This window comes from Octodon degus, unplaced genomic scaffold (genome assembly GCF_000260255.1).
Source record: "Octodon degus isolate 3935 unplaced genomic scaffold, OctDeg1.0 scaffold00017, whole genome shotgun sequence".
Taxonomy (NCBI): Eukaryota; Metazoa; Chordata; class Mammalia; order Rodentia; family Octodontidae; genus Octodon; species Octodon degus.
The window spans coordinates 14,142,419-14,169,114 of NW_004524593.1; the positions used below are offsets into that span (position 1 = coordinate 14,142,419).

Consider the following 26,696-nt stretch of genomic DNA (forward strand, 5'->3'; position numbering starts at 1 on the left):
ACCTTATGCCAAACAGACCCTTAGGTGATTAAGTTAGCTATCATTCTCTTTTATGAGGTTTTAGGGACTTTTCTGTGGCTTTCACTTCTGATTTTCATGATCCTCTCGTGTTTCCTTTCTGTAGCAGTGACGAGCACTCAGAGCACTCCTGCCAAAGCCCCCAGGGTGAAGAGCAGTCCAGCGCTGTCCTCCCCATCCTCTGCTGCTTGCGCGCCAAGCTGTGCTGGAGACCTTCCGCTTCCTTCAAATACTCCCACGGCCTCCATCAAAACCCCTCCCACCAAGACCCGCTCTCCCACCAGCAGAAGAGGCGCGGTTTCCTCTGTCTCTCCTAAGCCACTCTCATCTTTCAAGATGTCGCTTAGAAACTGGGTGACCCGAACACCTTCCTCATCACCACCCGTCACTCCACCTGCATCTGAGACTAAGATCACGTCTCCAAGAAAAGCCCTCATTCCTGTGAGCCAGAAGTCCTCTGGAGCAGACTCCTGCTCTGAGTCTAGAAATAGAGTGAAGAGGCGACTAGACTCGAGCTGTCTGGAGGGCGTGAAGCAAAAGTGTGTGAAGAGTTGCAACTGTGTGACTGAGCTTGATGGCCAAGTTGAGAATCTTCATTTGGATCTGTGCTGCCTCACCAGTAACCAGGAAGACCTTAGTAAAGACTCTCTAGGTCCTCCCAAACCAAGCAAGATTGAAGGAGCCACCACAAGTATCTCTGAGCCTCCTTCTCCAGTCAGTCCTTACGTTTCAGAAAGCTGTGCCACTCTGCCTCTTCCTTTGAGACCATGTGGAGAAGGGTCCGAAGTGGTGGGGAAGGAGAACAGCTCCCCAGAGAATAAAAACTGGTTGTTGGCCATGGCAGCCAAACGGAAGGCTGAGAACTCCTCTCCACGAAGTCCATCGTCCCAGACACCCACTTCGAGGAGACAGAATGGAAAGACGTCACCAGGCCTGGTAAGTCAGCAGTGGTTAGAAAACAGACTTTGTAACTTGAAGAGGGCCAGACAGAGACAGATCTCTCTTCTAGTCAGAATGCTTAAAAGACAAAAAGTAAATCTATTTATTGTTCAAGTTACCAAATTTAGCACATAAAAATACAGGACAAATTTGTGTGGTCCTTTTAAAAACTATTTAAATGTGTCTGAGATTCATGTGTGACGGTGCTGTATTTCATTTGGCAACCCTGTTTACACCCATTAAAATTCACCTTGATGAGGCTCTTGCTCCTGTCTTAATAGCCTGATTCACTGAAGCTTTTTTCCTCATTAAAAAAAATAAAATAAAAAATTAAAAAATAAAACTTTTCTCATATCAATTCAAAAATATCTTTTCTCTCCTCTTCTCCCTGTCAGACAGTATGCTCTCCTTTTTTGGTAGATAAAGCTGTTGTTCTTGGGAAAGTTGCCAGCATCCTTAAGAGGATTTTTAGTTTGTATCACATTTTATTATTTAACATAAAATGAAGATTACATGCTTACAAAGCAATTAAAGTACAGAATCCTTCAAGATTTTTATGGCTTCTCCCCAATCTTGTATAGTGGTCTTGCCTGTACTAGTATTCTTAGTTAGCACCTGTATTTTTGGAAGAGTGGAGGAGGGGGTGCAGAAATTGAACCCAATTTGAGACAAGATCTAAATTGTCCATGTTCATCTCAGACTTAGTCTTCCTGATTAACCTTCTAAGTAGCTATTTGTCCAGTCTTCTAAACATTCTGCATTTTAGCATAGTGTACTTATCTTTTTAGGCCTCATGTTCCATGGGCTGACATAATATTCAATTAGATAATGTCAATAACATGTTGCTGGCAGGAATCATCTGTGAACCTTAGCAAGTGTATGATTTATTATCAGGTGGAGGCAGCAGTGGCCAGGAGCTCTGGGTTGTGCTACGGTGTACCAGTCAGGGAATAGTGAGCTTATGTTAGCTCCTTTACAGGTTCAAGGGATATGGGGGCTTGGGAAGTTGCCATGCTGGCTCCTGGTAGCTCTTGTTCTATGTTGGAGGAAGTAGCAAGATGACAGAAGTTCAGGCCAGGAATCAGTCAGCCGCGCCTGCCCTTTGAAGTGGAGAAGCTGGATACTCGGAGGCCACGTCTGGTTTAAAAAGTGGTCATATCATCCCCCACCTGTTACCATAAGACCTGTCACATAAGTTCAGGGTAGATAAGCCAAAGTATTTTAAAGACTTTCCAGTGTACAGATTGTAAGTGAGACCATGCTGTGTAATATGAGGAAGAAAACAAGTGCTAAAAGGAGACTTTTTGTTTCCCTTTTTTGCTTAAGGTTTCAACTGTTCTTTGCCCCTATGCAAAATGTCTTTTTTTTTCCTCAGAGGAATGGGTCTCAGCCATATGTTAGCAGAAAAGTAATTTCATAAAAAATTATTTTCACTAACATGTAAAGTTTTAAAGTTTTAAATTGAATATGGTGGCTCATGCCTGTAATCCCAGCACTCAGGAGGCTGAGTCAGGAGGATCACTGTGAGTTTGTGGTCAACCTGGCCTTCAAGTGAATTTGAGGTTAGCCTGGACTATGTAGCAACACCCTGTCTCAAAAAACTGAGGGGAATAAGCTTTTTAAAAATAAGGTACTAGTCTTTATTTATTTAGTCTTTTTAAGGCAGGCTTGAACTTTATAGTCCAGGCTAGCCTTGAACTCAAAGCAGTCCTCTTGGGTCAGCCTCTCAGGTGCTGGGATTACAGGTGTGTGCAGTCACACCTGGCTTGATCTGTATTTTTTGAAGCAAAGGGTTTTTGTTGTTGTTGTTGTTGTTTAGGGAGGGTCTCACTATGTAGTTCTGCCAGAACTACATCTTGCCTCAGCCCTCCCATGTGTAGGAATGACTTGTGTGGCACCACACCTGGCCAAAGCTAAGTTTTTTGTTTTTCTTTAATGTGATGATAATGGAGGAAACCCTACCTAGTTTATGGCACTGATTTTTTTCTATTTTACCAGGAATCGAACTCAGGATGTTGCACTTGCCAGGCAGGTGCTTATGCCCCTGAGCTATCTCCCTGGCCTATCTTAACCTAGTTTATAATTTGAAGGATTTACTAATTTATTTCGAAGAAGATGGTGGTTGTAACCACTTTAGTTCCTACTAGGAGGCTTAACTGGTATTTTTTAAACTTTCATGGTGAATCAACCAAAAGGCATTGCCATCAGAAGTATTTGAGACCGAAAGCTGGCTGACTAATCAAATTTCTAGGCATCCTAAATTAAGGTACTGTTAGTGCTAACTTGTTTGTGTGACGTTGAACTTTATCTTGGGCGTTCTGTGAAATGTAACTTTTCTTCTAGGTCACCATCACGCCCAGCTCCATGAGGAAAATCTGTACATACTTCCACAGAAAGTCCCAGGATGACTTCTGTAGTCCTGAACACTCAACCGAATTATAGCTTCTGTTCCGAGTGAGTTAACTGAACTTTGGTCCACTAACCCTGAAGGAAAAAGAAAGACTAACTCTGGTCTTCATGAAGTAAATTTGTCACTGTGTAGCATTTTGAAAAACAAGTCTTCACTTTTTAAATTATCCGTCCTTTCTGTAATAAAGCCATCCCAGTTCTTGGAGGCAAAGAACCAGACCAAGCCTTGTCCAGTACCCCCGACAAGGGCGCACACATTGGACAGCCTGCAGTGCAGCCTCGGGCAGCCGGGTGGGAGACACCCTCTGCAGAAGGCCCGGGTCCGCCTGCCCTGTTAGCAGCATTATATTGGAAATATATGGTCTTTCTCTAGGCTTTTGTGTGTTTTTTAAATATATATATATATATATATATATATATATATATGTGATGTTTAGATAAGTACATTTGTGTTGGTTGTTAAAATATAATCTTGAGCTAAAGTCATCTTGATTTTAAATGCAAACTCTGAAGAAAGAGGGACAACAATAGATGTCTGGATTTGTCTTTTTTTGCCAAATATAACTCGTATATGAGATTTAACTCCCCATGTTTTTAACTAGGCAATCCTCTTAGCAACCCAACATTGCTTTCTGTAGGTTGTGATTTTGCCTCTTATTAGGGGAAGATGTTTTATATAATCAGTAATCAGACACTGAAGAGGGTTGTGGTTGTATTTAAGTGCAGTCCTCAGTTCTCTTGGAGCTGTGATTTTTTTTAAGTCATCACATCTTAACCTTGATAATTCTATAAAAAATTGATAGTCTCATAAAAGAATTGAAAATCCAGAACCTAAAAGATAAATCTTGGCTGTCTCTTCATGTTCATAAAAATAATAGCTTTCCAGTATAACCCTGAGTAAAAACATGAGACTTTCTCTACATACTACTAAAGCAGAGAGTATAGCAACTGCAGAATATTGCCAGTGCTTCTCCCTTAAATAACAACATCAGTCATTGTGAAATAGGCTTGCTGTAGATTTTCTGTTTGTGACCTCACAAAAAGCTTTACATACTTGAAAGAGATCCCTCCCAGTGATCAAAATTCATGAATCTTCTTTATATCCCAAAGGACTGACAGGCTTTACTCCTATTTTTGTTATAATTTTGAAGTCTGTTATTAATGTAAATTCTTTAATTCATTTGAGATTGTAAGTTTGTGACTACCGGGAGGACACAGGTTAGTTAAACATAGGTTCTCCATGGGTTTGTCCAAGGAGAAAATAGAAAGGAAGCCACAGAGCTGTAGTGACAAAACCAAGCAGACCATCACCTTAACTGAGTACTTAGGGAATGTGCTCACGCTGGGTGTTTGGTTTTTGAGGGTTAGCCACATGTTATTTATGACAATTCCTGCCAATAATGCTATCTGTCTCTGTCGGGTTTGGAAAGCCACTGGGGGGTCAAGGGGTGCATGATAAGCAAAGATCAGTTGAGTAGAGAGCTTGTGATTGTGTTTTTTTTCTGCACGTCCTCTGGTGGTGCTGCAGAGTGACATTGGAGTAAATGCAGCTGAGTGTCTCACTAGGTATGACGTGTCCCACTTGGAAAACCAGGACCTCAGGTGGGTACCAAAGGGTAACTGTGATGGGGTAATAATTACCCCCACTGGTGCTAGCGTCAGGCTTTGAGCTGATCTTGAATAATAAAGCCTTTACCTTACTTGATGTTCTTATCTGAGTTTGTAACATTAACCAAAAAGCACACAAAAGAGCAATAGAGTGGTAATCAAGAATCCCTTCTACTTAGTCACAGAATAAAATTTGTTTATTCCGAAGGGTATAATCTAGTTCAAACTGAAAGAAGTTTCGATAAAACACATCTCAGTTAGTCATACCTTGAACATTTAGCACAGCCTGGATTACTTGGAGGGTGGGGTGGTGTAGTTCTTTTTCTAAACAAGTATTTCCAGCACAGACTTTTCCATTTGAATACATTCCGGGCACAATTGCTATGATGCTGTATTAGTTCCTTTCAGCTATTTCAGCCCAGGCCCAGGGTTGACTGATTAGTCTGTTTAAATGTCTTTTAATCTGGGCTGCGCATTTAACGGATGTGCATCAAAACCATTTGTATCGGGTGTTGGTTTGGAAGTGGGAACCCTAGCTATGGCCCTAATAGCTAAAACTGTACTAAGACTTTTGGGACACCTTATGTGGGAGGCATTTTTTAAAAAAATTTAACTGCAATATGGTTGACTGGAGAGTTTTTCTAAGTATGTGTGTGTACACACTTGCACGCACACGGGTTGCTTTAATCCCCAGTATAAGGGACAGTCTCATGTAGCTCACATGCTTGTTCACCATGAGCCTTTTGACAGCCTATCAAGCAGACACGGCTGCCCTTACCTCTGTTTTCCTGCTTTCTCAGCCCCAGGAAGGTTACGGTTCCTTCCCCACTGCTACTAAAGCGAGGCCAGGTGGTCTCCCAGCGCTGATACCACAACGAGGCCACAGAGGCAGCAGTTTTCAAACATGGGTCAGGAGCAAGACAGTGAGAACGTGGCATTGGAAAGATGGTCAGTGGCTTTTCCGTAGCAGGCCACGTGTGCACCTGCGTCATCTCTAAAGGCCCCAGTGTAGGACCCTGGAGAGCAGGCCTTGGCCGCACAGTCAGGTTGGCGCTTTTCCACAGGCCTCACTGCTTCTTACACAAGCCTTCATGGGAATTCTTTGCCTGTCCTAAATTTGATTCATGCCATGTTACAGGTTACCTGGTTTACTCAAATCTTGAGAGATCCTCCGTGATGCCTCAGCTCTTTAAATATTGGTTGGAAGTTACAGGCAGGCCTAACGATATTTTGTTAAGCTTGAGATGAATTTAATGCTTTACTGGAACCAATGCCAGAAATACAAGCCGAACTTGTTACACAGTAACTGTTTTGTCATCTCAAGCCATGGAAAAACCTGTTTGTGAGCTGCATTTAAATGCATGCTTGATGTGCAGGGGCTGTTAAGGAAGGATGGGAGTTAAATTCAGCTATTAAAAAAAAAATCACCTGAGCGTGGAAAGCAGCTTGTTCAGTTCACCGTCTACGGGGAGCATGCACAACACAGACAGGTATTATATTAAAAAATACGCTGCTTTGATTCCAAACACCCCTGTTCTTTCACTGCTAACCCAGGAAAGAGGATTTCAAGAACATATAATCAGAATTCTTTATTTTAACTTTGAAGCTTTACTATCCCATTTCTCTTCCATTTCCTCTTTCTTTCCTTAGCTTGCCACAGGGCCTTTCTGTTTTGACATTCTCAATAACTGGACTCGAGCCATCCTGCAGAGTACAAATAGGAGAAGCACATTTCAGAACACCTTTTATCGGAAGGACCTCAACTCAGCCAAAATTTGTGTATTCATCACTAGGTGTGCCACCTAGGCTAATATCAGCATCTGAGAAAAACAAACCAGATTTCCAAGTCCCCTGAGTGAAATTATTTGTGAGTGGTTATTAAGCAGCAAGTGCCGACGCAGACTCTCCTCTGAGAATGTAATTCAGTGGCTGCTTAAAGCACCTGGAATTTTTCAGTGTTGTAGTTGGAATCTTAAATGTCCTGCAGAGGCTCTTATGTTAGAACATTAGTCCCAGGCCGATAGTTCTGGTAGGTGGTAGATCCTTTTAAGAGGTGGGGATGGAAGTTGGGTCATGGAGTGTGTCCTTGAAGGGACTCTTAGGACTCCAGCCCTTCTCTTTGCTGTTTGGCTGCCATAAGCCAGCAGGCCTCATCTGTTGTGATGTTCTGTATCACCACAGTGGGGCCAAGGACACATGTCTGTCACTGCTGGATACCTTACACAAATTGAAATGCTTTTTGCATACGTACTTCTATTCCTTATAGTATTACAAATAATGGTTGAAAATGTGACAGATCCAGACTGCCTAGCTTTGAATCCAACCCCTAGCTGTGTGACCTTAGACAAATTACTTTGACTCTGTAAATCGGTTTCCTGTCTATAAAATGACATTATGTAGTTACTACATGTGAAGCTTTCAGGACAGTGACTGGCACATAATAGCTAACATATATTGAGCAGTTACTCTTAGATGTTATTCTCACAAGATAAAGGGTAGGAGTTATTATCTATATCTGGTAAGTGGAAGTAATGTTTTAAGTAATTAACTTGTTTCTGTTCCCTTTGCACTAGAGCTGCAGTTTGTGGAGATATGGAACTGTAAATCATCTGAGAAGCTTTTCCTTTTTAAACATAATACAACCAGGCTTCCCAGTCCCAGCACTTTTCTAAAAGGAGAAGTAGGTATGTAGGAAAAAACTCTCCAGTCCCCCAAGAATTTGAGATTTGTGACTATCCCACCAGCCACAGGAAAATTAGGGAGGCGACTTCATAGATGCCGGCAACCAGACATTAAAGAGCTGTAAGCTGCAGATCTCTGTCCCAGGCTGGAGGCAAGACAAAGCCTACCTGTCCATTTCCTGACAACTAGGGCAGCTCTCCCGCGTGGTTTCCCATGCGATCACCTTTAGGGAGGAAGCTGGGCCTGAGGTTCAGGAGATAGTCTGTCACTTGTCAGGCTGTTGGGCTGTGTGGCCTGCGGTGAGCATACGGAGAAGAAGCAAAGCTCAAAACAGGCCACAGGGCCCTGGCAAGCGCAAGGTCCAGAGTTTGATTCCTGGTACCAAAAAAAAAAAAACAGGCCATAGTACTGTTTACATCTGTTTTGTTTTCAGGATACAAAAGATTCAAACACGTGATTGAGAAATGCTGGGCAGGCTCTGTACTCTGCTCCTACTCGATGGGTCTCTTCCCTAGACTCTTCCTTTTGGTGCCAGTAATACTTGTTGCCCTTGTCACGTGGGTGCCAAAGTTCCAGCCATGAGAATTGCTTTGACATTTTGGTGGGCAAAGCCAACACTGGGATTTCTGTTGGCATCTAGGCATCAGATTTATGTGGCCACCGATGCTGTTCGGGCCAGTGGTTTCCAATTTACGGGCATTTATAGAATGTGGCATCCCCTTATTAGATGAGTTGGCATCTGCTGCTCTGCAGATACTCTTGGCACCTGGATCTTCATGAGTTTGTGCCTGAGTTACTCATTCAAATGGAAGGCCCCACCCCCACCCCCAGTTAATAGCCTTGCTTAACTTTGTCAAAAGTTAAAGTCTGAAAGAGATTATACAGATCAGCCCTTTCCTATAGTAATATATTACCGGGTGATATATGTTATTGAAACAAAAAATTGTAAGTAAACCATCTGGCCCTGCTATGTTGACATGGATTTAGCAAATATTGTCATTCCACATCACTCAGACCTCCAGCACTTCTCTGAACTGACTTCTACCTTTTCCCTGTCTCTTGCATATGCTCAGACACAAGTTTCCAGGAATTGCTTGAAAAGAAGCATAGTGGGAATTTACTAATTGTGGCTGTGTGATAACTTAGTACAGGTTTGGTAACTAGAAAAGCCAAAATCTAGGGACCATAGGTACCTCATAATGAGTTCACATTCGGATCAGCTATTAAGGTCCATTTGGAAATGCTGCTTCCCCAAAACCATCTCAGACTTGAGATGGGAGTAAGAGAATCCAAACCCAAAGCACCATGTCTTCACAAAGATGTTGCCTAAAAGACAAGCTGAATGCATGTTAGCATCTGGAGGCTGGTTTTGACAAACATTTCTCGGCTCCCTAATTAGGGCATGAGCTATGAGCTTTGAATTGCTGCACCTGTAATTACCTGACTCTGGAAAACTAGCCTCTAAAACCAAAAGCTTAAGTGAAAAAGCCTGGCATTGTATATGGAGAACCCGTAGGGTAAGGAAACGCTGAATGTAGTTCCTCTGGTGCTTAAGAAGGGTTTCTGCTCCAACTAACTCTTGTATAGTGAACTCAATAAAGTACACAGAGGACCCCGAGGAGAGCAGCTTGCTGATTGCCAGTGGGCCAGTTCATGTGTCTGTGTCACACTGTCTTCTGGCCCCAGGCAGTGTCCACATGCCTGCTCTTGCTGGCTCTCGCCAAGGTAGATCGAGTGAGCCCGGCACAGGCACTGAGCACAAGCCCTGGTCAGCCTATGTAACACAAAGGCTTTCTCAGCACTCCCTTCTTCCCCTTTCTGCCCAAAGACCAAATTTCTGACCTTTTACAGTCAAATTTACAGCTTCATGCAATAGCTTTGTAAGTAGGTATGATTATCCCCATTTGAAAACAAACTGGAGCATTAGGTAAATAACTTGCCCAAGAACACATAGACAGCAAGTGGCAGCTTATAGGTTGATCTGACACAGGAACCCATAATCCTAGTTCTCAGTATCATATATTGCTCTCCCAATCAAATATGTGCTGTCCATTTTGTGTACCTTCAAAAGAACCCTCAGAATGTTGCTATCACTTTTCCTATTTGGGTAGTCTAAGAAAAAACATGACTGCTTGAGAGAGGAAAGCATGCTTAAGCTATAGGAGGAAGGGGCTATGCAGGGCTAGCAGCTGGGATCATTACTGCCAACTTGTTCTAGGGACAAGAAATAACATGAAGTGAAAGAAAATGCTCAGAAGTTCACAATCATTCAGGAAAGAAAAGGTGGCGAAGGCTTATTCACAAATAGGAAGACGGGATGAAGGTCAGATACGCATACCCAGTGATCTCACAGTTCAGCCCAGCGTGGGGCGGAGAGCCTGAATGGAACATAAGGGAGACAAACTTGTTCTGTGCAGCCATCATTGCTGCTGCTGCTCCTTGCTCGTGCGCTTTGCCGCCGCCACGAACAGCTGCCCTCTGCCATGTGGCACTCTGCCTTGGAGCCAGCTGAGTATGGGCTGAAACCTCCAGTGACTGTGAGCTAAGTAATAGCCTTTCATTCCTTCATTTTGGGAGTTGGGTATTTGCCCCAGCAACAAGAGGGTAACCAAGACAAAAAGCATATACATGGTATAGTTCTGTTCCAAGCACGTGTTAACAGAAAGAAGGAATAAGCTAGCACTGAGGGACACATAGGTGGGTGATGAAAAAAACAAAGGCGTGATTATTACAGAAACTCTGAACAACGCTTCCCTCTGGAGCACTGTGCTGAGAAGGTAACAGGAAGAGTTCTAGGTTACGGCAGGGTTCTGCTTCCCCCCGTTGGTGGTGTTTGCCCTGTAATTGTGTCTTGCACTTGCATCTCATGACTTTCTCTGTATTTTATGTTTCACACTGTTTTTAGAGGTTTTTGAAAAAAGTAATGAAAGTCATATGATTCTCTAGATGGGCAAATGGTAGGCATGGGCGAATTCTAGAAACACTAGGTCTCTGCAGTCATTCAAAGGGAATAAGCTACAAGGAGCCTCTCTGGCCTTCTTGATGTTTTCTAGGAGGACATGAGAGTCCTCTGTTCTTCCAAAGCTAAATAAACCTACTTTCCTCTACTATGCCATCAAGGTCCGGGATGGTCGTTCAGATTAAAGAAAAAAATCCATGCTTTGCCGTGGCTCAGCTGTAGGGTTTAGGGTCTTCATAACTCGGATTGAGCCAGCATCCAACAGGAGGCTCATGTGGCATTACCAACATGGTAGCGTTTGGTGGCCTTTCAAAGCCCCATGCCATGTGCCTTTCTTTCCCCTTCCTCACTCTCGGATTTGAATTCTTTTTCCAAGATCAGCCATTAAGTCAAGGCAGAAATGAACCATAGAAATCGTATTCTTAGCTGGATGTCTGGTGCATGCCTGTAATCCCAGAACTGTAGGAGTCTGAGGCAAAGATTGCAAGTTCAATTAATTGAGTGAATGTAAGTGTGTATGTGTTCAGTGTGAGGGTCCCCAGTACCACAGAAAAAGAAATGAAAGAAAATCTTATTTGAAAGATAACAATAGTCAGACTGTAAAATTAACCATTTTAAGCAGAGTCACAAAATCTCAGAGTGGCTGAATCCACTCTGCTAGCCCACATTTTTGCATGCCAGTCATCCAGTCTATTATTTATTCTCGTAAATACTATCCTGCCTTTGTTCAGGTGTTTCCTCTGCCTGGAATAGTTTTCCCACTTCATTCCTGCCTTTAAAGTCCTCACTTTAAAAGTCCAGTTCAGTCCTTCCCCTGCTTCCTATGGGAAGTGTTCACAGATTTTCCTAATTAAGCTTTCCCTCCGCTCAGCCCCATCGTGCCAGTTGAAACGCTGTTGCACTGCATATCGCGTCCGTCTCAATGTTATTTCTGTATTTCCTCCGCTAAGTTGTACTTTCCTTGATGTCAATCTCGTTCACCTCTGCACACTCAGTGTTGTGCTAGAGCTGTCCACGCTTATGACAACCGATTACCAAACATTGGGGAGCCCTGTGAGCTGATTGCTATAACGTAGTTTCTGAAATCAGTCGTAGCAAGAACATTTATGCCATGGACACAAGCAAGAGCAGTGAATCAGATCCTTTTCCTCCAGAGCTACCTTGCCAGCATGCCATGCCACGTAGCCCACACCTGTGCCTGCCATAGTTCTTGGCAAAGTAGTTGCAAGATGCATTGCGAAGGTTTCGATGTGTCCTCCCAGAATTCATGTATTAGAAATGTACTCCCCAAACACCTATGCTAATAGTACTTAGGTGAGGAGACTCTGGAAACTAACCTCTTTCCCTGAAAGTAAAGCTGATTGGAAAATAATCAGCCTTACCTAGAGATCAAACACACCAACCCCAAGCAGCCTATCCTTGCCCTGGCTGCCTTCCAGGGTAGCCACTGAGCAGAAGAATAGTGGCACTGTGCGGGAAAGGCAAGGATAAGCTGACTAGGGCTGGCATTTTTGATGTCTAGTTTTCAAGGCTGCTTATTTTCCAGTGAGGTCTTATTTCAGAGGAAACAGGATTAAGTGGAGTTTTGAGGCTGGAACTCAAGGGTAGTGTCAGAGGCTTTATGACGAGAGAGAGAGACACGTGTCTGGTGTGCTTGGTCAGTTGTGTGCTGACATGGTACCAGCTCTGGGGCTTCCCACCTCCAGAAGCACTAGCCAAATAACCTAGAAAAACTACCCAGTGTCAGTTTTACTGTAGGAACAGAAAATGGACCAAGACATGAAGAAGAGGGAACTAGGGAAAGGGCAGACCAAGAATTAGGGAATTCAGTTTCAGTTCAGGAGCCCAACCTCTCAGCAAGTTGGTGAGGATGAGAATTTAAATGAGGCCAGAATGTGGGCAGTCAGCACCCCTTTGCCCTTTCCAGGAGCTGCTTAATAGGATGGAGAGGGCAGTGGCTAGGACCGTGCTGGAGATGCAGGTGCCTGTCAAGCAAAACCCTTCCCCTGGTTAACGTTGTACTTGGATACTCACATGTGTCAGGCCTTCCCTGGACCAAGAGAATACACAGCCCGGTCCTTGAGTTGCTTCTGAGCCCCACGGCAGACGAACAGGAGGACAGAACACATGAATGCTCTGACGAGGATGTGTTCTGGGGACGGGGGGCACACTGGGTGGGCCTGGGTGTCCAGGGCTATTTCTTCACGAGGGCCAATGCTGGGCCGACGCAAGAAGGCATGAACATGTGAAGACATGAAAGGGAGTGGTCTGTCCAAGGAAGTAATCCCAGTTGCCACCTGACAGGACAGAGGGCATAGGCAGAGAACAGTAGGAAACGGGGTGGGGTGGGGTGCGGTGGGTAGTACATGCCTGAATCCCAAGCACTTTGGAGGTTGAGGCAGGAGGATCACTTGCGTCGGATGCCCCCCTGGACTACGTAATGAATTCAAGGCCCTGTCTCAAAAAAACAAAAGACAAAACAACAAAAAGACAGAGAAGAGCAGATGAGTCCTCAGAAGTAGCCAGGGTAGGATACAAGGCCATGGACTTTATCACACGATATGTTATAGAATGTTAGGTGTGGCGTACATGTTTACAATTACTTCTGAAGTAAAATAACTGTGCCAAGGAGTCTGACAAAGGCTATTGCCTCAGAAGTTATACCATTAATGTGAAAAAAAATTGGTAGAAATATAAGGAAAATTGAGACAATTCACCCAGGCTTCAGTGTCCTCTGCAGAAAACAAAGAAAAAAGATGGGTTTTGGGGGCTAGAGAAGGAAAAGAGACTTATTTATAGTTGGGGTACCTAGACATACCCTCTTAGCATCAGGCTGCGCTTAAGGCTGGACTGCCAGAGGGCGCAGCAGCTAAGAGTGTGGCTCAGTGGTAGAGCCGTTGGGTGCCATGTTTGAGGGCCTGGGTTCAGCACTCAGCACTGCAGAACACACCACAATAATGTCAAGGGTACCAATTATTTTTCTCACTTTACAGATGAAGAATCTAAACCTCTTGGCATTTAAATGCTTTGCCTGTGGAAGCAGAGGAGGTCTGGCTAGGATCACTGGCCTCCCAGCTGGTTTTCATGAAAATGGTTTTAAATAACCCTTAGGTGCCCTACTATTTCTTTTTCTCTCCCCAGAGGAGAGACCGGGATGCCACAGCTGGATGGATCCAGATTTGGAGTGTATGGGCTTGTGAGGGGAGCACATCTGGGGGTCCACACAGTGAGCCCCAAGGAAGGGGAGACTAGGAGGATACCCTACAGGTGTAGTAGTGCTTGGACTTCTGAAGCACTGCTGTGGTCCAAAGCAAACAGATGGCGGATAGAATCAGAAGGCTAATACAACAAATAATGCAACTGGCCGTGAATAAGGGATAATGAAAAAGATTGCCGAACAGCAGCAAGAGCTCTGGTGAAGAGTCAGCACACCTACCAAGGAAGTCATCTGAGATGCAGTGTAATGCCACCCAGATCCACTGACCTCAGCTCTGCTATCTACTGATGTTTGACCTGAAGCTAATCACCTATTCTCTCTGAGCCTCAGTGTCCTCATGGGACATTGGGAAAGGTAACATGGGACTGAAAATCGGGGTCCACTGAGTGGATGGGAAATAGGGCGGTACCCAGAAGAGGGGCCAGCATTTGGGGGAGGGAGAGGCCCAGGAGGGCGGAGGACATGGTCGGGGAACTAGTATGGGCTAGAACAGGGCAGGCCAGGTGTTTGTGGAGGATGCGAAGGTGAGAGGTTGGAGGAGCTGAGGAGGGGTTCTCCAGGCAGCAGATGCTGTTCAGCCTTGGGGCAGGGAGAAGCCCAGAGAGTGATGTCGAGGTCTTGTCCTGCTAACAGGACCCTGCCCTTCTGGGAGTGGGAGGCCAAGTCACATCCTTGAGCAGCCCAGCCTGTGTGCCCCCTGCCTTGCAAGCAGCTGGGGCTCCTGCATCCCCCAGCATCCTGCCTGTCCTAGTGCTGCACACTGGGGCTGCTGAGGAATGGCTCTAGCGCAGTTACAGGGCGCCCAGGGCGTGAGGGAAAGTGAGAAGCAGTTTGGCTCCTTATTTGGGGAGCTGTCTTCAAAGGTCTGTGGGCCTGACCCTCGGCAACAGCTCTCCTTGCCAGCCTGAGGGGCCAGCCCTGTGGTCACTGGCTGAGGTGTTCAGAGATGCAGGCTTCTGTAGGAAAGAAGACAGGAAATTCTCAGTCCTGCACAGACTCACCCAGTCGGTCCAGTTCCTCGGCCAACTGAGTTGGAGCTGAACTGGAAGTATCTTAGGAGTGAGCCCAGCTTTCTCACCCTCCTCCCGTGGTCTCACAAAATGATCATGAAATGATTGAGACATAGAGAACACAGACAGACACTAGGCTGCAAAACCAAGGTGCCAGGCTATCTTGTTTGAGCTGGAGAGCAATGTTTCCAAAATCAGGGACACCATACCATCTCCCAGCCAGTCCCAGGGCATGCACAGGTGACCTGCTAGCTCTGGCTAGGACTCAACCTATTGAAGCAGACTGACACTAGTTGTTCTTTACACACAAAGGTCACACCTGCCACCCATGAGTGCCGTGCTCAGCAAACTTGAGCTAACTGGCCCCAAGAGCCTTTAGGACAGGCCTTTGGGTTCATTTTTCCTGAACAGATAGATCTGAAAACTCTGCCCTGGGGATACTTGTGGCTCTCAAATAGTAGATCTGGTTGTTTTACCCCTCTATTCTTCCTAAAAAGTAAGCCCTGTTAATTCTTTGGGATTTCTCCTTAGAAATTCAATTTCTCTTGTATTAAGTACCTTTATGAGATAGGAAATTGGGACCCAGTGGTTTGAGTGGGTCACACAGAACCATCCTGAGATCTCCGCACCAGAGCAGTGATTACAGTCAGCAGAGTATACCTCTGTATGGCTCCTGCCATGTGATTTGTACTACTGAAGACCCAAACCTGGAGGGCTGTAGGCCAGGACCCTTGCCTGTGATTACTGTCACACTAGGAGAGTTCCTAACGTGGACCTTCCTTCCTACAGTAGCCCCAACCCCGGGGAACTCTATCCAGCTCAAAGACTACTATCTGTTGTCAGGACTCCGATGATCTTGGTTGAGATCTGTCAAGGTTTCAGACCCACCTATAGGCAGAATGACTATTTAACACGTAGACCTTTGTTCTGAATTTCATTAATTTTCCATTTTTACAACTGGGGCTTATTAGTTTAAGTGCAATAGTTTGGAGGACTTGAGTTTCTTCATTTGTTCTCTAAGAAGTTCGGGGGGTTATTAACCATTTAGAGGTTACCCATATGTACGAGAATCTTTGAGATCTAGGGACATGAGTCCCAAGCCCTTGAACACCAAGTGTGCCCTGGGACATGCAAGTTTGTAAGATCTGTGAAGCCCACAGCTAGGCGAGGGCTCCCTAGACTTGGGGCTGTGGGTGCCACAGACCCGGCCAGCTTGGGCACAGTGTTGCTCGCACAGGGCTCGGGAGCTGGGTTCTGATGAGGCTGAGCTAACTTCACACCGACCTCTCCTCTCTGAATCACAGGAGAATCTCCAGGGTTCAGACTCAGAAGGAGCTTTAGTGTGCATTCAGTTCAACCTCTTCCTTCTACAGATTATTAAAAAAAAAAAAAAAAACAAAAAAACAGAACAAAACAGTCACTTTCTTGAGGCCATGAAGGGACAGGAGTAGAGCCCAGGTGGCACCAATAATGCAAAGGTGTCTTTTACTGGTGAGCTGAGAATGCCAGCTTTCCACGTGAGGGAGAGTGTGTGGTGATAATGTCTCCATTTTTAAAGCCATGCACCAAGACAGCCATATGTGTGTTCCCCTATCAAACACTCGTTCATTTATTCATTTATGTAAAAAACCTTTAATGTGCCAGGCTCTGTACTAGGCACTGTTTACAAGAAGGCGTGCAGCTCTCTCGATACTTTATTAACGAACATGGACACAAAATGTGGTGCCAGTGTCTCCCTTTGTGGCACGGTGTATTTCTCTCATTACATAAAGACACCGATTCAGATGCTGTCCACACTCAGGACCGGCTGGCCATGGCTTCCAGGTCTCTCCGTGACATAGGTTGAATTAGAAGAAGCTGGTTTTAAGGTCCTGTACCATCTGTAGCCAGTTCGATCCCAGACTCTTCTCAAGTGGGTATGTGACTCGGGACTGCAGCGACTCTAAAGTTAAATACTGGGACTGAACATGTAAACGCAGCAAGAGATCCAGGATGGTGCCTGATCTGCAGACGGCACTCTTACGCACCCGCTCATACCCTGTGCACCTCACCCCGGTGTCTTGCACCTTCTCTTTGTCCTCAATCCTTGACATTCGTTGTCTGACTTGTACACCTGTGACGTGTAGATTGACATGTAGACTCCACCTTGCTGGATCTTTTTCTGAGAAATCCGGGGTCACCATGGCTCCAGAACAGCATCCTCTTCCTTCTATCCTGTGGTCCTATTAGACGCAGCCTTAGACCTCCAAGTGGGTGTGATTTTGTGCTAAGTCAGGGTTGAATCAGCCCAGCCTGCTGCCCTGTGCTTTGCCCTGTCACTTCGAACATCTGGGCTTCCTTAGGGGTGGGGAAAGTGACATTACAGAGCACTGATGTGTGTTAGAAACTCAACTAAATGCTTTCATGGACTGTCTGATTCACTCTACAGGGAAGCCCTTTTATTGATGATCAGAAACCGGAGGTTGCTGGGGCTAGAGCTCAGTGGCATAAGCACCTGCCTGGCAAGTGCAAGGCCCAAAGTTCAATCCCTGGAACTGAAAAAAGAAAAAGAAAAAAACCAGAGGTTGAGAGGCTGAGTCACTGCCCCAAAGCTTGCAATCGGGGAAGCCAAAACTAAACCCAGGGGGCCACACTTGGGAGGCCGATACAGAAGGATCATTGAGAGTGTGAGGCCAGCCTACATAGCAAGACCCTGTTTCAACAAACTGAACCCAGGGTGTCTGGTCCCCACCACATCCTTTCTGACAGCCAAGAGAGCAGGAGGCCTGCGGCCAGTAAGCTTTAGTCATGGCTCCGGTGTGATAGCCCAGCTTGCAGCCTGCAGCATGCCGGGGAGAGCCACCCTGCGCTTCAGCATCTTTATTACTCAGCCATGCAGGAGTTTCACACTTGCTAGCTTTTCCTATGCACTTGCTTTTTTTTTTTTTTTTTTTTTTTTTTTTAATACATTGTGAACTTTTGGAAGAGCAGGACAGTGTTTCCCTGTGGTACTCTGCATATGCCAAGCAAACAGCTCAGGAAATGCTTGTCCGCTGGGGTGAGTGGTGACCAAAGGACGGCATGGCACACAGAAAACCAGAACTAGATCTTGTAGACCCCATAGGCCAGGGGTGGAGAAACTTTTAAGAGACCGAACACCCAAACTGCAAGCCCAAAGCCACTTATTGCAAAGTGCTAACTCTGTGATCAAACCTGAATCCTGAGGTTTCAGTTTAGAAAAAATGCACAACTCATGGTGTCACTGCAGAGAGGGCTCAGTGCCCCACTGTGGTCCGCACGCCTTGGGTTCACCGCCAGGGCCCTAGATTTCAGTCTCGTTTTACAATTGAGGAAGCTGAAGCCTATAAAGTGAACTCAGAGGTATCAGGGTTCAGACCTTTCTCTGGGACAGAGCCTTCCACAGGATTCTCTTCCTCCACTGCCCTGGCACCAGCTCTTATTGTCCAGGACATAATGATAAAAAATAATTAAAATGCAATGTCATTTCAGAGCAACCATAGGCAAATAGGCTCACATGGGCCTTAGAAGTCGTCCTGTTTAACAGTTTTCTTTTTAATTAGTAGGTGTTTGCAGTCTGGCCCCTTCTGTCCTCCTGCACCAGCCCTGTCCTTCCTAGCACCAGTGCAGACCCAGCGACCCCATGAGGAATGTGACACATTCACAGATCATAACGTGGCTGTCCCACTTGTCCTCCTTGGGCAAAGGCCCAGAGCTGAGAAAAATAAGTGTCTCCATTCCATTCTGCTTCCCACAGGAGCCAGACACTGGAGGGGGACGACCTGCTGCTTCTTGGGGTGTTGGGGCACCAGTGTGCAGTGTGAGCCAGAAGCAGGAAAGAAGGCTGTTGTGTCCTCCCGTGGCCTTGCCCCTGACCCTCCCTGAAGCTCAGGCCCTCCTGTGCACCCCTAAGCCCAGCCATATGGAAAGACCGGGATGGAGAAGGATCATGTCCACAAGTCTGCGGCAGCCTCAGGCACAGGGAGGGCCTGAGCTCTACACAAGGCATCTGCCAGGCTGGCCAGGGGTGTAGCCAAGGACGCACGGTCTCCCCACTGCCCCTGCTGTGTGTCGGCCCCAGCCACAGGCCTCCAAGCAGTCAGAGAAACATTCGCTCCGGCCCCCTAAATCCCGCCTGGAGAGGAGCTTGGCCACCTACCTCCTCTGGCCTGCACTTGGTGAACCAAGTGTGATAGGGCGGGCAGGCAGTTGAAAACTGGCTTGAAAGTTTTGCTACTTTTCTCTGGTCAGCTTGCACTGCTCCTCTTAGTAACTCCCAACCTTTCTCCGTCCTGCCTGCCCCATTCTTCTCCACACAGGTCAGCTCTGAGTTCCTCCTCGGTGTCACCCAGTACGCCGCCCTGCCCACAGCTGCACCCTTCCCTCTGGCTTCCTGTTACAATGGAAGCCTTTCCCTCTGAACATATGGTGGAGACCAGTTCCCACGCGAGTGTTTTAGGTCTTCCCCTCGCTATAGCTTGTAGCTAGATGTCCCCCACAGCCTCTCATGCTCCTAGGTGCAGGCTTGGGGTGACTGGACCAGGGGGTGGATATTCTCCTGCTGGTGAGTTTGTAATGGACTCACTGTCAGGGGCTGGACCTGGCTGATGAGCTGGGGCCCCAGGCTGTGGCCAGCAGGGTTATCTCTTTTCTGCTCGCTCTCTCTCTGCTTCCTGCTGCCACACCGCGAGCTGCTTCTGCACTGCTAGACTGCCATGCCTTGCGCCACCCAACTGTGGACTGAAACCTCCACAAGCCGTGAGCCAAAAGCGTTTTCCTTTCAATGATGGAGGTCAGGGGTCGTGTCTGAACAAGCAGCTGAGATACCTGCTACTTTCCTATAAACCGGTCTCCACATTCCCTCGCTACAGTGTCCCTCTGCTCCTCCTCTGCTGGACCCATCTCACGTTCATTCTGAGAAGCTCATGTCCCTGTGCATAAAACAATACAGTGACACAAGCCCTCAGGTCACAGGCCCCTCAGTCTAGGGCCGTTGTCGCTCCCCCTCATACTCTGATTGTTCACAGCTGTTTTTACGCTTCTAGTCGCATGCTCTTCCCTGCCAGTCACCTCCTCCATGGCATCTGACATTTGCCCTCCTCCATCACATGGCTCTTCAGTGGTCACGGCTAATACATGTGGTCACCACGGGTCCCCTACCAGTGTCTCCCAACTCTCCAGCAGTTGGCCCCACTGAATGGATGAGTGACCGTCTCTCTTTCCCGGTAACTCTTCCCTGTCTTCTGCTACACAGCAGTCTTCTTGTTCAGTCCAACACCTTGGTCCACCCTCATGCAAGCCCCCTTCGAAGGCTCCTCCTTGAACATTCATTGTTCAAGGAGTTCAAGGTAAGCAGTCTTAAAGTCTGTTTATGCTAACGAGTTCTTTTTTTTTTTTTTTTTTTTTTTTTTGGTGGAACTGGAGATTGAACTCAGGCCCTTGCACTTGCCAGGGAAGCGCTTACCCCACTGAGCCATCTCCCTGGCCCCTGTGCTAACGAGTTCTTAACTACCACACTGCACTGCCCATTAAAATGTTTTAAATGAAAAGTATAAACCTACATATTACAAACATCTCTCCATATCTCCAGAATTATTTTAATGGGCACATTATGGCTGTACCAAAATTTATTTATTAAATACCTTACTTTTGGTTACATAGGTTGGTTCTAATATTACCTTTAAAAAAAAAAAATACTGAAGATTGAACCTTACACCAAGCTACATTTCTAGCCCTTTTTTATTTTATTTTTTGAGACATTCTTGCTAAGTTACTAAATTACCCAGGCTGGGCTTGAATATGAGATCCTGCTGCCTCAGCCTCCCGGGGTGCTGTGATTGCAAGAGCGTACCATATTTGGCTAATATTTTTACTTTCATAAATAACAGTATGAGAAATATCCATATGTCATCTCTTTTGCATGTCATTGAATGATGGTATTTATTTATTTATTTACTTTTGGTACCAGAAATCAAACTCAGGACCTCACTTTTTCCAGGCAGGTGCTGTACCACTAAGCTAAATCTCCAGCTCATGGCAGTAATAGTAATTACTATTCCTACTATCAAATCAATAATTATTCACTATGGGAGAACTAGGGATATTTGGAATATTCAGTCAATCTTGTGGGTCAAATCAAATGGGTGCAACTATTAAACAATCACACAGCAACATTGTCCAGTATGAAAACTGAGGCGGAGGAAGCCACTCATTTGGTCTAGGGTGATAGGCCTGGTATTTCCTGTTCCGAGCCCCCATGTGGGCAGGCACCCCCACAGCGGGCAAGGGGTTTGGCCGATGCTCTTCTTGCTCTGGAAGCCCCCAGCCATTCGTTTTATTCCCACATGTACTTTGGCAGAACAACCAGTTGGATGGAGCCGGATGAACCTTAAATGATTCCAGAAGACTCTGAGGGTAGGGGAGAAGTTTCTAAGGCCTGGAATTGATCTGCCAACCTGAACCTTGATGGCCACAGGAGGAAGCAGGTCAGCACGAGTCAGTGTCAGGGTAGGGGCCAGGCAGGCTGACCACGCAGGCAGGATGAGATACGGCCTAGGAATCATGGAGAGATGACAGGCCCGGCCTGAGGGCTCCTCCTCCCTTCCCCAAATGCTCAACACTACAGTGCCCAGAGGTCCATGCCTGGCCTTCTCTTTTCTACCAACACTTGCTTCCTTAGTGATCTCACCCAGATACTCACCCTCACCTACCACCTATACCCAGTCAATCCCTGATTTTTTATTTCTCCTCTGACTGCCAATCTGAAATACTGACTTGTAATCCACCAGAGAAGTTGACATTCCCATTTGGGTAATGTACTTTAACAGGCTTATCCAATTTAACATGATATCATACTCTTTAATAAAAACTACATTAATGTCAACCTCTTCCATCCTTACAAATCTGATCCAACCTGAGGTAATGGCAATGTCAACATCAGGCCAAACACTTGGTCCTCACTAGCCTCTCTCTCATGAGGTCTATATGCACCACTTAATCAAATTTTGCCTTTAACATCAAAACACATTCAAACTCTTCTTCCTTCATGAAGGAATAACAGATGCAGGGATTATTTTTGAATTATAAACAACTGAAAAACTAGATGAAGGATACAAAACAGCTTTCTCTACACACTGGACAAGAAGCAGTACAGAACTGATCCCTAAGGGATGGGGAAAAATGAGGTGACCCCAGAATTGGGGAGCAATTTTCAAATTAATATACCAGAATGGAGAACCCAAACAGAGTCCTGAGGTTTTGCTGAGTTGTGGAGACTGGAGTTTGGGGGAACCAAGCCAAGTGGAACTTGCTAGATAAAAAGCCAAAACAGAACTGCATAGGGAAAGGGTCCATGCACTGGGTGACACTCCACATGCCAGCCCAGAGAAAAATTACTGAGGAGCTAGAAACGAAAACTCCTTCGTGTTCAAATAGGGCCAAGAATTATTCAAGCTCTGTGTAGTCAGAATAGTGAGACCTGTGACAGACTGTATTTTCCAGAGATGGCTAGCAGCTCCTGTGTCACCTGTCCTCCACACTATCACCTTGCCATTCCCACATCAAAGAGTGGAGTCAATCCACTGTCCTTTAATCTGAGAGGTTTATGACCATTTCTACCAAGTGAATCCGGTGGAAACACCATGTCAACTTCAAGGCTAAGCTGGAAGGGGCAATATAGCTCTTGATGCCCATGTCAAATGTCACCTCCACCTCAGCTCACACCCACGGCCACTTGGGTGGTCTCCTATGATCAGCTGAAACGGGGGGGGGGGAAGCTGGGCTTAAATGTACAGACAGGTGAGGTGTGAAATGGACTGGTGCTACATGCCAGCCCATTGAAGGGTGACTCTGAAAGACAGCAGTGTGGGGAGACTGTCCCAATATATAACTGTCATGCACTGATGAAGAAAGAGAAGTCACACAAATTTTAAAATGGGGAGAGATTCGCAGGTCAGGGGCTTAGCAGGGGAAGCTTAGAAATCAGGGACAAGGAGATGGAGGAAAAGAGGTGAGGAATGTGGTTGTGTGTGTGTGTGTGTGTGTGTGTGTGTGTGTGTGCAGAGCACAAAGATCTCTCCACCTCTTGACATTGGCCACCAGACAGTGTCTGACACTAAACCAAGAAGTCAAGATGACTCAGCCAGGGGAAGCCAGGGTGCCTTTCTCAGGAGCCACTTAATGCTGCCTCTGAGCACCCACACTGACTCAGCTGCTGCTGCTGGAAACAGAAACTGTCACCCGGCCACAGAGGTAGCCCCATCCCCTGAGATGAGCCAGCCACTGAGCAGCAGGCTCATTGCAGTAGTCCTTTGCCACCCTTATGGACATTGCCCTTTATCTTGTCTAAATTAAAATATACTCCATCAAATCAAAATAGAACAAACATACCGGGAAGATGTAAAGTTCTAAACTTTTAGGAAAAACTAAGAAGAAAAATTCTGGACTCTTAGACTAGCCAATGAGTTTAAACCTGACACCAAAAGCATGAATCCTGTCAGGGAAATTTGACCTTATCAAAATTCAAAGCTTGGTCTGTGAAAAGGATAAAAGACAAACTACATCTGGAAGTAAATATTTGCAAAGTGCCGCCTAACAACGGACTACTATCTAAAGTATAGAAAGAACTCTTAAAACTCAGTGGGAATTCAAAAGAAAACTATCCAGTTAGGTAACAGGCAAAACGTACAAATACACATCTCACTGAAGAAAATATATAGTTGGCAGACAGGCACATGAAGAGATGATTGTTACTGCTCACCAAGAGGAAGATAGTGATTAAAGTCTTAATGAGGTCGCGCTCCACACTAAATCAAAAAGCAGTGACAACTTCAGATGTTGGCGGAGATTTGGAGAAGAAACCGGTCATACATTGCTGGTGGGAGTGAAAAACGGCCCAGCCTCTCTGGAAAGCAGTTTGGCAGTCGCAAAAAAACTGAAGCGTGCAGTTACCATGTGACCCAGCAAGTGCACTCTTGGGCATGTATCCCAGAGAAATAAAGTCTTATGTTTACACAGAGACCCATACGCAAGTGCTCATAGAAGCTTTATTCATAACAACGAAAGGCCTGGAAGCAGCGCAGACGCCCCTCGGTGGGTGCCTGATGAAACGCACTGTGCCGCATTGATGCGCGTATTCGTATGCTCCGCAATAAGAAGAACGAACGATTGACTATAGGAGCTTGGACCAATCTTTAAGAAATTAGCATTGGCTTTAAAACAGCCAATTCCAAAAGGTTATACACTGCATCATTCCATTTGTGAGACGGTTTTTTTATGGTGCTAGAGAGTGGAGGAGAGGACTCTTGCATGCCAGCCAAGCCTCGGACGCTGAGCTATCTGTACTCAAGACCTCTATAAAATAGTTTTGAAATGACGAAATTTTAGAAACGGGGAACAGGTTAGTGATTGTCAGGGGTTAAAGACGGAGGGAGCAAGGAAGAGCCAACCCAGGGTCCTGGAGGAAATGGAACTGCTGTACACCTGACCATAGTGGTGAGTATACACACCTACATACGTAATAAGATTGGATAGAACCAAATGCATGTGTGTGCGTGCACACACACACACACACACACACACACACACACATAAATAAAACTGAGGCTATTCCAGTAAGTCTGGATGACTATATCAATGTCCATATCCTAATTACAATGTGCTGTAGTGGTTTTTTGTATATTTGTTTATTTGTTTGCAGTACCAGGGATCAAACTCAGGACCTTCCACTCGCCAGGCAGGCACTTATGCCACTGAGCTATCTCCCCACCCTGGCCCCTTGTGCAATACTTTTCTAAGATGTTACTGTTGGGGTAAACTGGGAAGAATGTCATGGAATCTTTCTCTATGATAATCATACATTACATAGTATTTTGGTCAATAACAGACCACATATCTGCTGGTCACCCCATACAGTTATAATGGAGCTGAAAAATCCCCATTGCCTAGTGTTTTTACTGTACCTCTTCTATGTTTAGAAAACAACTACCATTGTAGTTGCTATCAAGTATTAGCTTGCCTTGGGTCAAGGGCTTGGAGGCAGGCAAACCAGCGTGGTACCCACTAATCTACCACATACCCCAAAGATGCCACTGAGGTGCCATCTTGGAGTTGACACCCTGCACAGCCGAGTTTTCTTCCAGGAGGAGCTATCCTCTTATACCAATGACCATGACTGAGGACTACGTGGAGGAGGGCATGCAAGGAAGAGTGGCCAGTCCACCAACCTTCTTTACATTTCCCAAGGAAAAATTTCCCAACCAGGATCCTGGAGAAGCTGCTCCCAGGTGGAGGGAGCCTAGCCCGTGGATTTGGGTGCCGCAGAGGATGGCTTGCATGTTGTGTTGGACGCTGACTGTGTTGGATCATCAGATGCCTCCTCCAAACTGGAACTCCCTCAGCATCCAGAGATGTCCTAGCTCACGGTCGGGTCCCTTTCTGGGCAGTGCTGTCAGCCATAGAGAGCTTCTTGTACACGGTTACAGCCCTCACTGGGGGCAGCCTTCATCCAAAGACTTGCCCATGGGGTCTGCAAAGCACTAGCCAGCGCCTCAGCTCAGTGTCCCTCTGATTAGGAATGAGCTCAGGGTTAAGTCACACTTAAGTGGACTTCAGAGTCCTTCCTAAGCCTGAGCCATTTTCAGTAAGGGCTGGGCTCATTCTCTGCTCATCTAGTCCAAACTTTGTCTCTTCTCTCGTTGTCCACATGGACTACACAAGCCTTGTTGGCTCTACATCCATATCCATAACTTGACCACATCTCAGCTCCACCACTGCTCCCCAGTCCTGACCCAGAGCCCTTTACACTCCTGCCTGGAGCATGTCTTAGCCTCCAGGGATTTGCGCTCGCCCCCTGCCATCTGTTGCAAGTAAGCTGTCACCGTGATGCTGGGAAGAGCTAAGCCTTAGCGTGGGACCCTCTAGATTCCTCTAGAGGCTTCCAGCACACTCCCACTGCAGCCAAAAGTCCTTACAAGAGCCTCCCACCTGCATGACCTGGCTGCAGGCCACTAGCTGAGCTCAAGTTCTCCCACACTTCCCCACCTTACTGCTCTGTGCTCTGGTCCTTGTGCTGCTCCAAAAGGCACCAAGGAGGCTCCTGCCTCAGGGGCACTGCACTCTCCTCTCCTTCTGCCTGGAAACCTTTTTTCCCAGATAACTGCGTGACTGGGTCCCTTGCTTCCTTTCCAGCTCAGCTCAGATACCAACTCACCAAATCTCTGTTCCCTGAGCACCTCCCTTGTGATAACTTTTAACATTTACTACCTGCCACAGCTTTTGCATCAGCAGCCACTTCCGGACCCTAGAAGGCAAGCTGCGCAAGGACAGGAGCTTGGTCTCTCTGTTGATTGCACTGTGTCTCTTGTTCCCATAAAGAAAATTGTTAAATGAGTGAACAAAGTATCAGGGAGTTTATAATTTAGGTGTTCAGCCCCATCTGAAACAGCTGCATTCCAAAAAGGCAGATGCCCCAAACAACTATGGAAACACCCACTGGTTCAAAAATAAACCTGGCACAACCAGCCATATGTCCCTGGGAACCCTGCAGGGGTCTCATCACCTGTGACTGGAGAACATCAAGAAGGAAGGAAGAGGAGGAGGAGGAGGAGGAGGGGGGAGAAGGAGGAGGAGGAGAAGAAGAAGAGGAAGAGGAGGACGAGGAAGAAGGAGGAGGAGGAGGAGGAGAAAAGAAGAAGAAATAATAGATGATAAGTGAGGCTTTTTACCAATGCAGTCATCAAATATAGTTCTCAGTGGTTTAGGGAGAAAGCAACCCAGGAAAGCAAAGCCCTGCCTGACACAGGTTACCTTTAAGGCTCTGGCCAATGTCAAGGCCCAATTAGGATGGCAAGAAGTGGAA

At 46.1% G+C, this 26,696-nt stretch overlaps 1 protein-coding gene across 3 annotated transcripts in view; it reads left to right on the forward strand.

The window, feature by feature from the left end:
- Dtl (denticleless E3 ubiquitin protein ligase homolog) overlaps nt 1–3,728 on the forward strand; it is a 45,890-nt gene extending 42,162 nt beyond the window's left edge. The window contains exons 14-16 of one of the 3 annotated variants that reach the window (XM_023710203.1): nt 125–954; nt 3,301–3,411; nt 3,555–3,728. In XM_023710203.1, coding sequence (XP_023565971.1) covers nt 125–954; nt 3,301–3,399 — 929 coding nt within the window. In that variant the 3' untranslated portion in view covers nt 3,400–3,411; nt 3,555–3,728. Of the gene's footprint in view, nt 1–124; nt 955–3,300 lie in introns of all 3 variants that reach the window. The other 2 variants (XM_023710202.1, XM_023710204.1) reach the window with 2 other exon arrangements.
- Nucleotides 3,729–26,696: the final 22,968 nt, after the last annotated feature.